General features: G+C 55.6%; 1 protein-coding gene across 1 annotated transcript; it reads left to right on the forward strand.

Annotated features, from left to right (window-relative positions):
- Positions 1–12,623, forward strand: LOC104468271 (SH2B adapter protein 2-like; the record flags this gene model as incomplete). The annotated part of the gene is made up of 7 exons (XM_010082335.1): positions 1–852; positions 3,924–4,025; positions 7,885–7,976; positions 10,326–10,420; positions 11,165–11,347; positions 11,472–11,665; positions 12,452–12,623. Coding segments are annotated over 7 exons (1,690 nt in total), but the record flags the coding sequence as incomplete, so codon positions are not given.
- Between the last annotated feature and the right edge of the window lie 466 nt (positions 12,624–13,089).

The raw sequence follows: 13,089 nt of genomic DNA on the forward strand, positions 1-13,089 counted from the left end.
GATGCCCTGTGCCAGGAGCCCTCCTCCCCGCTCCCCGACTGGAGGGAGTTCTGCGAGCTGCACGCCCAGGCAGCCGCCGTCGACTTCGCCCAAAAGTTCTGCCAGTTCCTAAAGGAGAACCCCCACTACGACACCCCCGGGGCTGAGACCTCCTTCTCCCATCACTTCGCTGCCAACTTCTTGGATATCTTCAGCCTGGAGGTCAGCCGGGTGTTCGTGTCCGACTCCCCCACCAAGTACAACATTGTCCCCTTCGTGGGGCTGCAGAACTGCCACGTCCCCTACGGGCGTGAGGTCACCCCCAGGAAGGAGGAGACATCCACCGAGTCCCTGGACAGCATGGACACTCCGTTGGGTGCCGGCCGGTACCTGAGCCCGGCGCAGCAGGCACAGGCCCGCAAAGTGTCCTCCTATGGCCAGTCCCGCAGCTCGGAGGATGTCTCCATCCACGCCGCCGTCAAGCCCAAGTTCAAGAAAGGTTTCTCCTTGAGGAACATGAGTTTGTGCGTGGTGGATGGTATGAAGGAGATGTGGCATCGCAAGTCCTCTCCGGAACCAGGCGCTGAGGCTGCCCCGGGTGGCCGGAGAGCCGAGAGGGAGCCGTGGCCAGCCGGGGGCAAGGAGGCCAGTGACCCCCGGGAGAAATGGACCCACAAGCTGCGGCTGTCCAAGGTGCCCTCCTCCAAGGTGGAGCTGGTGGACATCCAGAGGGAGGGGACGCTGCGCTACATGGTGGCCGATGACACGAACTGTGTGGGGAGCTCGCAGTGGCAGAAGTGCCGCCTCCTGCTGCGGAAAGCGGTGAAGGTGGAAGGAGAGAGGTTCCTCCTTGAGTTTTATGTCCCTCCCAAGGTAAGTCCTGGCTTTTCTCCACTGTTGGTTTTTGTTTTTTTTTTTTTTCTGAGCAATTCAAGCAGCAGCTGGGCTTTGCTTGAGGTTTTTTCTTATTTCCACTGCTGAGATGGGGTGAAATCTGAGGTTTGGTGCTGGATGGCTGAGATGCAAATGGGAGGGACAGCATGGTTGAAACCCATCCAACCTGCAAGCCCCAGTAGCTGCCAGTCACCAAGGCACAGCCCCTGGGAGAGACGCTGAAGCCTCTGCCTGCTCCTTTGGCCCCCAAATAGCAGCAGTCTTGGTGGAAGAGCTCATTCCCCCACCAAGATGCAGGGTGTCCAGGCTATCTAGTGGGTTTTTTCTCTTCCCAACGTGTTGCAGAGATATGGTTGACCGGTGACTGGCACAACAGCAGTACAGCTGGATTCACCACCTGGGCTTTGTGCTTTACAGCCTCGGAGGGTCACTAGTCCACTTTCTGAAAGCAGGTGGTTTTTCTTTTAAAAATAATAATGCATTTGGAATAATTTGGTATCTGCAAGCCCCCCGCCTAGTGCAGCTTTTGGTGATGGCAACAGAAGACACCAGTGATGCTGTCCCGGGCTGGAGAATCACTACTGTGGGTGGGTTTTGCAGCCTCAGCTCCATTCCCTCCTGGGCAGAGGAACACTGCTTTTCACTATTATTACCCACAGTATCACTTTTCCTTGCCTGCATCTTTTCTTCTTCTGTAACTTCAATGAAAGCTTCAAAAGCAGGAGCCAGTTTTCATTTTGTGGTGTGTCCTTGGCGTGTCCTCCCTCCCCTTCTCCATCCCCCCTGCGTGCGATGCAGGGAAGCGTTGTCCCTGTTTTCCTGGGGGAAAGGCTGAGCAGTGGAGCCACTTGCTCTAGAAATGTGGATTATGAGACCTTCAGTCTCCTCCTCGCCACGGGACTGCCTTTGGTCCTGGGCTGAACGAAGGGATGCCTTGTGCTGCCAGACCCTCAGCTGTGCCAAACACCATGCCGTGTGTTCGCCTCTTCGAAGAGCACAGGGCAAATAATAAGCTGCTCCCTGGGGGTTTACTAGCTGTATGTGCTGGTAATGAAATCCCAGGTTATTTAAATACCTAGGGAAGAAAAAAGATCTCCATTTACTTCATCTTCTCCAGGACTTTCCTGCTTGAGTTTCAGTCCCTGGTAGCAAGCTGGGCCAGCACGAGCCATTGTGCCAGCACGCACCCGGGGCTGTGGCTCTGCGGGTCTCAGTGTGCCCCGGATTCCCAATAACCCTTGGTTTGGTAGAGAGATGGATTTTTACATTATACGTAGGGACAGCAGGCTACTTCATATTTTTAAACAGAATTTTCTACTTTTCTGAGGCCAAACTGAACCTTGGCACTGTTAGCGTTAGTCCATGCCTCTCGTCTAACCATCACATCTCTCATGATAAAATATAAAGTATGGGTTTAAACTCAAGTGCATCTCTGTAGAGCAGCTCAGCACTGTTACGGATGGTGTGCGTGGCCGGTAGCTGCCTCGGGGGCTTCCTCAGCCCAGGGACCACACGAGACCCGGCTGGAAGGACACCACCGCATCCCTGGTGCGATGCACGAGGATCCGGAGAGCCCGGGGTGCGGGCTGCACGGAGCAGCACTGGCGCATCAGCCGCACCAGAGGGGCCATAAACTCAGGTTAAAATGGAACAACTGCTGCTCTTAAAACATTTAAGAGCGTACTCATTGAGGGATTTTATTTTTTTTTTTTAGTGTATGTTGATTTGTCTCTAAAAATCAATTTTGAAATGATTTTATGGCAACTTTTATGAACATTCTCTGCTTTCCTGTTGTAATCACACCCTGCTTCGGTTTACGTCTTTCTCCCCTCATCCCATCTTGCTGTCCATCTGGCAGATGATTCAGCTGTACAAGTGGCACCAGCCTGGCACAGCTGGAGGAAAACAGCTTTTTGCTTCAGCAACCCACAGGGGTTTTTTCCTGTAGGCCCTACAAAAACGATGGTCATGTCTTTAAAGGGAAGAGCCCTCCTGGAGAAGACCCTTCTCTGGCTCACGGGTGAATTAACACAGTCTTTTCTTTCATTTTGGAGCAGCTGCCTCCTCCTTTCTGACCTTCTCCCATGCAAACAGCAGGAGGGAAAAATTCCCCAGGGCAGAGCTGAGTCCCACACAGCCCGAGACCCGCGTTGAGGCAGTGCTGGGACTCCAGGAATGGCAGAAACTAAACGTTCCAGCGGGGAAAAAGCAGTTCCTGTTCTGTCTTTGATGTATTTTTTTTTTTTCCCCACAAAAAAATGGGAACTGAACCCATTGCTGGTAACCTGCAGCATAGTGCTTGTCACCAGCCTCATCCCATCGCATGCATCCGAGGCACCAGGCGCGGGTTTCGGTGACTAAGGCACATCTCTGCTTCCCGCTGCCACGATGCTCCGAATCCTGGAGCGCCAGCGGGGACCAGCCATGGGGAGCAGTTCCGTGGGCTCCTTTGGGGGCATTTGTTATAATTAAAACAAATATCTGGGGAATTTGTTGCTCAGCAGAGACTTTGAGGGGGAGGCACCAGGTTCTGCCCTGACATCAAGGCTCTGGAGGGTGACGGGAGCCGCAAGGGAAATTAATTTTTCTTTATTTAAATGTAATTAAAATTCAGGCTGCTGTGGCATAGCTTCTCAGTCGGAATGCTGCTCCTGCTCTGGATAAACGGGGCATCTTCCTGGGCTGCGTCCCCTATCAGAGAGCACAATTCCCTTGCGGTGTATCTCCATCGGGAAAGATTTTAAAAAGAGAGAAATAAGCGGTCTGGGCAGAGCTGGCACATCAGCCTGCGCTGGAGCGAGGCAGAGGTTTGGCAGTTAAATGCACTAACCTCCCTATCTTCCACTGGGCCTCCTCGTGGCTTAATTAAAAGAGCTCGGAGTTATCAGGCACATGAGGGAAATCAATGCGCTTTTTCCCCCCCCTCCTGTAACAATGCTGCGATCTCGCCTCTCTGAGAGCCATGCTGCTTCGTCCCCCGGGAGAGTTTGATTTGATTGAGCGACTTTGTTTTTATTTATTGATTTAATTTTTTTCTTTTCTTTTCCCAGGCCTCCAAACCCAAGGTGAGCATCCCGCTGTCGGCCATCATCGAGGTCCGCACCACCATGCCACTGGAGATGCCCGACAAAGACAACACCTTTGTCCTCAAGGTGAGAGCGGACACAGGGGAAAAAAACCCAACAAAACGCGGCAGTGGCGCACATCCCGATGGGGACCCATCTGCACCTGCATCCAGCCCCTGCAGCAGGGTTGCTCAGTCCCCGAAGGGATCGTTGCCTTGGTTTTTGGCACCGAAATCCCTGCAGGATCCATGCCTCCCCTCCCTGGGTTGTGTTTCCCCCAAAAGATGATGCAGCCTCCACCCAATGCCCGGGTATTTTGGGATTGAGGTGTTTGCTGGGCTTTCGCTGTGGGGTTTTGCTTCTCTGTGTCACCAGGAGATGGGTTAAATTAGTGTCCAGAGACAATCTGTGAGGGGAAACGCTCTTTGGTGTGGCTGCCTGCAGTTTTGTGGCTGGCGGCGGCCGGGTCACGGGGCCGCGGGCCCGGATCAGTGGCACGTGGTGGCCGTTTCGTTGACGCGGGGTGATGGGAACGCTGTGCGGGGCCACCGAGGTCCCGGAGGATCAACCCCCCCACGCAAGTCTGGGGCACGAGCAGAGAGTGAAAGTCTCTCTCTCCAGAAAGTGTTTTCCATATAATGCAGTTAATTAGCTTAATGCTCCCTCCTGCGCCAGGGCTGGATTTCGCAGGGTGCCGGCTCGGGGCACGGCGTGTCACCAGGATGATGGACGTGTCATTGGAGATGGTGTTTCTCTCCAGCTAATGAGGCTGTGCTAACGACTCGTGCTCTCCGTCAGAGCTGTTGGACGTGCCCAGCTGGGAGGTAGCACATGTGCGTGGGGGAAGAGCAGTGCTTTGAGGAGTTCTGTGTCCCACCTCTGCTAAAGACCACCTCTCTCCCTGGAATCCCGTGGCAAACACAGAGCAGAGAGGCCAAGCTTCCCAGCTGAATGAACCTGCTTAAAAGCTGAGAAAGCTCTGAAAACAGTAAAAATTGAGCCTGGCTTTGTGAAAGCCCCCGTGCACAGTAGCCCATCTGGCCCCAGCACATGTTCCTGCAGGAAATTGCTCTTCACCGAACCCGGCTCCTTGTAGAGGTCCCATGTCCTCTCCTAGCAGCCTCCTCCTGGCCCCAAGGGCGTCTTGCTGTCCAGCCCCAACCTCTGCTGCGGGCAGGGTCCACCATGGACATGGAGGCTAATCCAGCTGTTGTCTTCTCTGCCTCAAAGACCAACCTCATGTGTCATCTTCTCTCCAAACTGACCAGCCCAAGGTCCCCCCCACTTTCTGTGCAGGCTCTGGTGAGAGTGTGTCCCAAAGCGTCCGTGGTGCCATGGCCAGGAGCAGATGGGAAGGATTGCTTCTCCTTTGATTGTTTCTCCTTTCTTCTTCCTCTTTACCCAGCCCCAGTTGATCCAGTTGCTTTCTCCGTACCCTGATGATGATGTTGACTCATACGCAGTTTGTGGGCTGGTGTAACCTCTCACTGCTTTTTGCAGAACTGCTCCAGAGTTGTGGTTCCCCTGCCCAGACGCCCACGACGATCGGTGTGAGCCCAGAGCTCGCCCATGTCCTTGAGCCGAGGGCTGGCTCGGGCTTTTTCTCCCACATGAGCATTTCTCAGCTTCAACAAGTTCATTTGAATTCTCATCTCATCCTCCAACACACTTGCAATGTGGTGTCATCCGTGAATTGATTAGGCATCTTCTCTTTGCTGACGAGCAGCATGCACGGAGGAGTCCTTGATAGGAAGGAGCTTCTGAGCATCTGCCTCAGCTTTGATCGTTAGCCATCGATAACCCGTGAACCATTGATAACCCATTAACCATCAATACCGGTTCTTGGAACATGGCTCATCAGCTACTTGTGGTCGTATTTTCTACAAGTCTCATCTCAACCGTGTCTTGCTACCTGCCTTGCTGGAGTGTCACATTGGTGTCCCAAGCATGGCCAATGCCAAGGGTGTGACACTGCTTCCCCCCATCCCTGGGGCTGGCACGAGCCCATGCAGATGGGTTTCATGGGGTTTGGTGGTGGCAGATCCCTGCCAGGGGGGTTCAGCTCTGGGGTGGTTCCTAGGTGCCTGTGGGGGGTTGGTTTCTCTGGCTGCTGGAGGAGGGCTCTGCGCTTGCCTCTTCCCATCTTCTGGAGCTGGACACGTGCTCTCCACTCCCACCGTAACAGCTCTGCAACCGCTTCAGCCATTTCTTTAATTACCCGGGGGAATGCTCCAAACCCAGCTGGTCTGCAAATGCCTGACTTACCAGGTGCCCTCCCCCCATTCCTGCCCCGTCTGGCCGGGGCGCTTACCGTGCCGCAGGGTTAATTGATTGCCATCGATCCTTTGAGCGAGCTGAGCCGAGGCAGCAGAGCGGCGTTGAACCCATCGGCTATTCCCCATCTCCTGCTGCTCAGCCAGCCTTTGCCCTCCCCTCACAGCTGTCAGCACAGGATGCTTTTCCCCTGTTCCCGACATCCTTTAGTATTTGTAGCTCATCTTCTGCCCTGGCCCTTCTTGCCAGCACATTTTCTTACCGCTCTCTTCCATTCCCCCTTCACTGGCTGGGCTCACAGAGGGGTGAAGCACCCCTCGATGTCAGGGCTCGGATTAGAGCGGTAAAAAAGGGAGCTGGGTGCTGTGGTTTCACCACTGCTTTCCTTGGTCCAGGGTCGATCTCAAGCCGCATCGCAACGTGCTGAACTCTGTCAGGTTTTACGACTGCTGGAAAAGCCCCTGCCTTGTTTGGGGAGGCCATGCTGGAACCATTTCTCCCAAACTACCTAAAAATTAATAGGCAGCATGTTCCCACTGCCCATCAGACACCAAGCAAGTGCATTTTGGGTTTTTTTTCCATTGCACAAGCAGGCACTTGCAAAATGCCCCAGCCCTGCACGTGCTTCGCTTGCTGTCATGCTCTGTGTGAGAGAGCAGCCCATCTCCCACGCCGTAGGAAAGCCAGAGAGGCTCCTTTGCTCTGGTTAAACAAAATGTGGGGGGGGGATCTTTGCAGCTCCCCTCCACCTTGGCTCGGGGCACGATTGCGGTACACAGCCCCGGGTTACAGTGGGGAGCAGCTCTCTCCTCGGCTCCAGCCCAGGCGCTGGGCACCGCTCCCTGCTTATTTTCAGGACAGTGATTCAGTTGTTTGTGATTAATTTAATTTGCTTAGGAGGTTGTCTCGGCTGGCAATGCGACACCCTCCCAGAGTCAGAGCTCGGGAACGCGATGTATGGGGGTCCGTGAGGGATGCGGGGAAACCTGCCGGAGGCACGCAGCATCGCACGGCATGGCTTCTGAGACCCGCTGCTCTGTTCCCAACGTGGGGCTTGTGGGTCCTGCCTGTCCCCAGAAAGGCCCGGCTCCTTTGGGCTTGCAATTTTGGAGGCTCTTTTGCATCCTGATTTTTGTTTTAATTTTTTTTCCTCTTAAGTGAGTTTCACCCACCCTGTTGCATTCAGAAAACAGAAGTCTCATGGACCAGCAGGCAGAAAAGATAACAGAGGAGAGGTTTTAAACTTGGGGGTTTAGGGGTTTGGCAGGATTTTGGGGCAGAGAGCAGCATAGCTTCTGTTTTTGGGGGACATTGAGGCATCCCAGAGGTGAGGGCTGCTGTCTGTGCTGGTGTGTGTGCCATGCACCCCTGATGCCGCCAGCCAGGTGTGGCTTTGCCACAGAAGCTGTAAAAACCTTGTGATGCATTTGCTGAAAAGGGGGTGTTTCTTCCCTCTGAACCCCAGCTTTAGTGGGGGGTCACGCCTGGACACACTAAGGCATCTCTGGGGTCACCCCTCGGCACCCTTCACTGGGATGAGGGGGGATGCTTGTCCCCTCCCGTTCAACTGAGGTGCAGCGGGTGAATGTGGGGGGTCCAGCTGGGTTTCGGGGTGTGCTTTGCCCTGAGGGTGGGTGGCAGGACCCCTGACACTGTTCCGCATCACTTGCAGGTGGAGAACGGAGCCGAGTACATCCTGGAGACCATCGACTCCCTGCAGAAGCACTCCTGGGTGGCAGATATCCAGGACTGCATTGACCCCGGGTAAGGCCGGGCTCACCGCCACGCACGGGTTATCACCCCTGATGCAATTTTTGCTCCTCGGGTTATTACAGAACGTCCCTGACTCACGTCAGCAGAAATCTGGAGGCAAAGTTAGCAGCCGGTGTGTGTCAGAGCCACGCAGAGCTCTGAACACCCCTCCTTTTGAAGCTTTTATACTGTATTTGAGCTATTTTCCATGGTTTTTTTTTTCCAGTCCAGCATGTGTGGTGTATTTAAGATTCTGCTGGCTAAATTAATTTGTTTATGTTTCTATCACCATGATATTTATGCTGTCATTGGAGTCACAATAACTCTGCCAAAACTTCTCATCTGCTGTTCCATCAGCCCGTGCTCTGGGTCACACCGCAGGGAGGTTCTCATGCCCGGTGCTGCTGCCCTTCAGCCCCACTCCCGGGGAGGCAGGATCAGCCCCGGCGCTCCCTGGGCTGTGGGAAAACCCCAGCACTGCCCTTCTTGGCACAATTTTGGGGAAAAAAAAAAAAAAAAAAGGTGTCCAAGCTTGCATAGGTGAAAACCTCAAGCAAACCTGGAACAGGGGCTTGGAAAGGCTCCAGCTGCCTCCAGGCTGCTTTTGCCCCTTTCTGACAGAGAGACGCAGCTCGGGAGCTGCAGGGTTGGTCACGGCAGGGGCTGCATCACGCAGGAAGGATGCACTAATGCAGATCTGCGCTCCTTCAGCTCTTTTTGCTACTTTTTAAAATATATAAAGATACGTAATTGAAGAAGCGATTAATATCATATATATAATATTATAAAAGGTAAAATGGAGGCAAGGCTGGGAAACGCATCCCTTTTCCTCCCAGCATGTGTTTTGGTGCTGATTTTACAGCTGGAGCCAAGCGCCATGGCCGTGGTTGCCTCGAGCCGCGGCAGAAGCTGCCAGCAGCCCTGCACTAGCCCCTCACTCGCCCGTGGTCAGCCTCTCAGCCTTTTCTGTTTGCTTAGCACCCAGCGCAGTCCCACTTTGGCCTCTGGACGTGACTGTAAAGCAAATAATAATGAACTCCAGAGCAAATAATAATGAGCTGTTTAATACACTGCCACACGCGCTCGGTGCCAAGAAGGAATTTTCAATCAGCTCCCAACGCTTTTGCCAAGGGCTGCGTGCTGGAGCTGCCGCGCGAGCGCCCATCGACAGCTTTTCTGCAAAGCGCTGTCGGTTTTTGGTTTCCTTCCCCCCTTCTTGTTTTTTAACTGGCTGCAGTTGAATGGCTCCCAATGGCTGGTTCACTTACTGGCCGCTAAATAATTCAGCAGCTCCCTCGTGAGCCGTTACTGCTAACGCAGCCGCTTCCCCGCTGCCTGCGCCCACGTGGCCGCCGTTCAGCAAGAGCAGCCGAGTGCCGCCGGCAGACAGGCTTTTGCCGGTGGCCAGGCTAAAAATAGGCAGTGGAGCAAGCGGGCTTGCGTAAGAAGGGTGCTGAAGTGCACGGGCAAGGGTTGGCCGTAGAGACGGTCCCAGCAGGGGTGGCACCGCTGCAGCCCTCCCCTTGCTCTGCTCGCACTTGTTCTGAGCCTTCCGGCTTGTGTTTTGGTTTGGGTTTTTTTTGACATCTTTTGGGGATGTAATTTGTGTGGGCTGGTAATCCCCTTTGGGGAGGGTGAAAGCGAGAACACCCTTGGGTGGAAGTGGGTGGTGGGTGTATGCATGTGTCTATGTATGTCCTAAAGCAAAGTGCTGAAAGTCAAGGTGACAGTTTTCCATCCAAACCAACAAGGTTGCAGAAGAATCATAGAATCACAGAATGGTTTGGGTTGGAAGGGAACTTAAAGATCATCCAGTTCCACCCCCTGCCATGGGCAGGGACACCTCCCACCAGCCCAGGTTGCTCAAAGCCTCATCCAGCCTGGCCTTGAACCCCTCCAGGGATGGGGCATCCACAGCTTCTCTGGGCAACCTGGGCCACTGCCTCACCACCCGCACAGGAAAACATTTCTTCCTCAGATCTCATCTCAATCTGCCCTCTTTCAGCTTAAAACCATTACCCCTTGTCCCATTGCTACACTCCCTCCCCTACTGCAGCTGGGAGCAGCTGGGTGACCCAGCAGTGGGGGCTTTCCCCGGTTTAATCCCTCCCACACCAGTTTCTTACCCCCAAATTTCCCCATTGTTGTGCCAGCCGCTCTGCCTCTGGATGCTCTGGGCTCTTCCATCCATGGCAGCCCCTCCGGGAGGACGTGAGGAGCATCAGGATGTGCTCCCAGCTCACAGCTGGAATTTCATTTGGCCAAGAGTTCCCGTCGCGTGCTGTGAGCGGAGCTGCCAGGCATGCATCCCCGCAGCGTGGCGGCCAGCGTGTGACCGTCTGCTCTGTGCTCTCTCCCCAGGGACAGCGGGGACGACATCGAGCTGGCATCCTGCGCGCAGGGAGCCTGTCTGGCGGGCAGGACGTCCTCCTGCAGCTGCGAGTTCCTGGCCGAGGGTAAGGACCTGAGAAACACACCCCAGGAGGATGGGCACCACTGGGTGCTGGGGCCAGATCCTGCAGCGAGAAAGGGAAGAAGCCTGAAGCATCTGTCTGTGGGGAGGGATATTCCTCTGTCCATTGCCTTCCTCTTCCTTGTGCTTCCTCCCACCCTGGGAAGGTGTCCCCACCCTTGACGAAGACATCAGCGTTGCTTTCATGTATCCTGATGCATGCAGAAAATCAAGCCCCTGCCTGCAGGCACCGGGGTCCCTGGGTCCCAGCAAGTGGTTTCTGCCTGCACAGCCTCCTCTTGTTTCTATGGGATATTCCTCTGTCCATTGCCTTCCTCTTCCTTGTGCTTCCTCCCACCCTGGGAAGGTGTCCCCACCCTTGACGAAGACATCAGCGTTGCTTTCATGTATCCTGATGCATGCAGAAAATCAAGCCCCTGCCTGCAGGCACCGGGGTCCCTGGGTCCCAGCAAGTGGTTTCTGCCTGCACAGCCTCCTCTTGTTTCTATGCTTGACCAAGACATATCCGTGCCCCTTATCCCAGTCGCACTGCAGGAAGGAAACTCAGTGCAGGCTGAAAGGGAGTCCCCGGAGCTGCAGCCAGAGCTGTAACCCAGCCCTGCGATGTCTCTGAGAGCCCAAGGTGCTCCAGTGCAGTGGCCTTTGGAGCAGGACAGCCCCCAGCCTCATCTGGTGGTGCTGGGTGATGCCAAGCCATGAGCCCATCCCTCTGCAAATTCTCTTCCAGATGTGCCCAGGCCACCGGACAGATGTGCCCTGCCCAGCGCCCACAACACCACCACGGCCACCGCCGTCCCCACGCCCCACGGCCGGGGCAGGGACTCACTGGGGGAGCTCCTCACCCACGTCCCGCTGGAGAGCTTCCTGCAGACGCTGGAGTCCTCCCCTGCCGGCAGCGGGCATCTTGCAGGTACCACGATGCGACCCCAGTACCTTGGTCTTTGGGGTGCACAGAGGGATAGGAGGGAGATGAGGAAGGGTTGGGAGAGGGTGATAGCTGAGCACTTTCTAAACCCTGCTGTCCCTGCGGCCAGGGGAGGACAGCGAGGCGGAGGCGGAGATCAACCTCTCCGACTTCCCCTGGTTCCACGGGACTCTCTCACGGATCAAGGCAGCCCAGCTGGTTCTCTTCGGGGGTGCCCGGAGCCACGGCTTGTTCGTCATCCGGCAGAGTGAAACGCGTCCAGGAGAATACGTACTGACCTTCAACTTCCAGGGGAAAGCCAAGGTGGGTGTCCTCTGCTTCGCCCTGAATATCAATGACAGCCCTGCCCAGCACCCCGGGCTCCCTCCCACCTTGCTGGGGTTCTGCAAATGAGCAGGTGCCATGGGGTGACCCCAAACACGGCAGCTCTGCGAGGAGCTGCACTCCAGCAGGGCATCCCTTGGGACCACCTGAGCTTGATCCCCAAGAGCCCTTTCCACCCTGCCCAGCCCCAGCAGCACTTTCCCAGCTGGACCAGTGTCTGCCACGTGGGCACAAAGTTAAATACCCTCCAGCGTAGCATGGCACATCATCCTCTGCCCTCTTCTTGTCTGCTCTGTGTCCTGAAGCAGATGGATGCACTATAAAAACAAAAAAAACCCCAAACAACCCAGATGTAGTTTTCTACTGGGTGCCTTTCCTACCAGGGGGCACGTGCTGCAGAAGGGTTGAGATGTAACTGCCTGGTCTGATCACCAGTCCTGCAAGAAGTGGTGCAGGTGGGCTGTGGGCTTCCCTGGGCTGGCTGTGTCACCGGGAGTGGACACACAGCCCCCTGGCTGCATCCAGCCATCCTTCTCTGGCTGCTTCTGAATGGTGCTGGTCACCAGGAGAGGGGACAAATTTCTCCTGGGGCTGCGGCGAGTGGAGTTTTGCGGGAAACACCCTGCAGCAGGAGACCCTCCTAGAAAAAAATAAGTGGTATGAGGATCAAACCTCCTGTGGCTGATGGAGGTGGCTCCTTCTGCTGATGGCAAGAGTGGATCTCACCCTCGCGATCCCAAGCTCACCTGCTGGTCCCCTTTGCAGCACCTCCGCCTGTCGCTGAACGAGAGCGGGCAGTGCCACGTGCAGCACCTTTGGTTCCAGACCATCTTCGACATGCTGCGCCACTTCCACACACACCCCATTCCCCTGGAGTCGGGCGGCGCGGCCGACATCACCCTCCGCAGCTACGTCGTGGCCCAGAGCCCGCTGCCTGGTAAGTGCTGGAGCCACTGCTGTGTGCTCAGGGTCGGATGGGTGGTTGGGCTGGGGTCTCCCGTGGAGCTAAAAGGGTCTGATCTCTGGGATTGCCCCCCCGGTCCCCTCCCCAAAGCTGTGCTCGTGCTGGAGCATGTGGGTCTGGAGGTGCACCAAGGTGGGCGTTACTCTATGGAAGGTGGACAGGGAGGGCCATGCAGCAGCAGGGCTGTGCCGGGGTGACTCGTGTGTCCCTGGCTGTGGGTGTGAATCCCCTGGCTAGGGTGGGAGAAGAGCAGAAGTGTCTAGGGGGGCTCGGTGGGGCTCAGAGCATCCTGCTGTGGCGGGAGAGGGTGGGCAATGAGGGCTAGGGAAGAACAGGGTCAAGGATGGAGAGAGTGTGCATGGGAAGGTGCCAGCATGGGAGAGGGGTGCTGAGCTCCCCAGGCAGCATTGGAGGGGTCAGCTCCTGTCTCCCTTGCAGA

This window comes from Pterocles gutturalis, unplaced genomic scaffold (assembly GCF_000699245.1).
Source record: "Pterocles gutturalis isolate BGI_N339 unplaced genomic scaffold, ASM69924v1 scaffold25029, whole genome shotgun sequence".
Lineage (NCBI taxonomy): Eukaryota > Metazoa > Chordata > Aves > Pterocliformes > Pteroclidae > Pterocles > Pterocles gutturalis.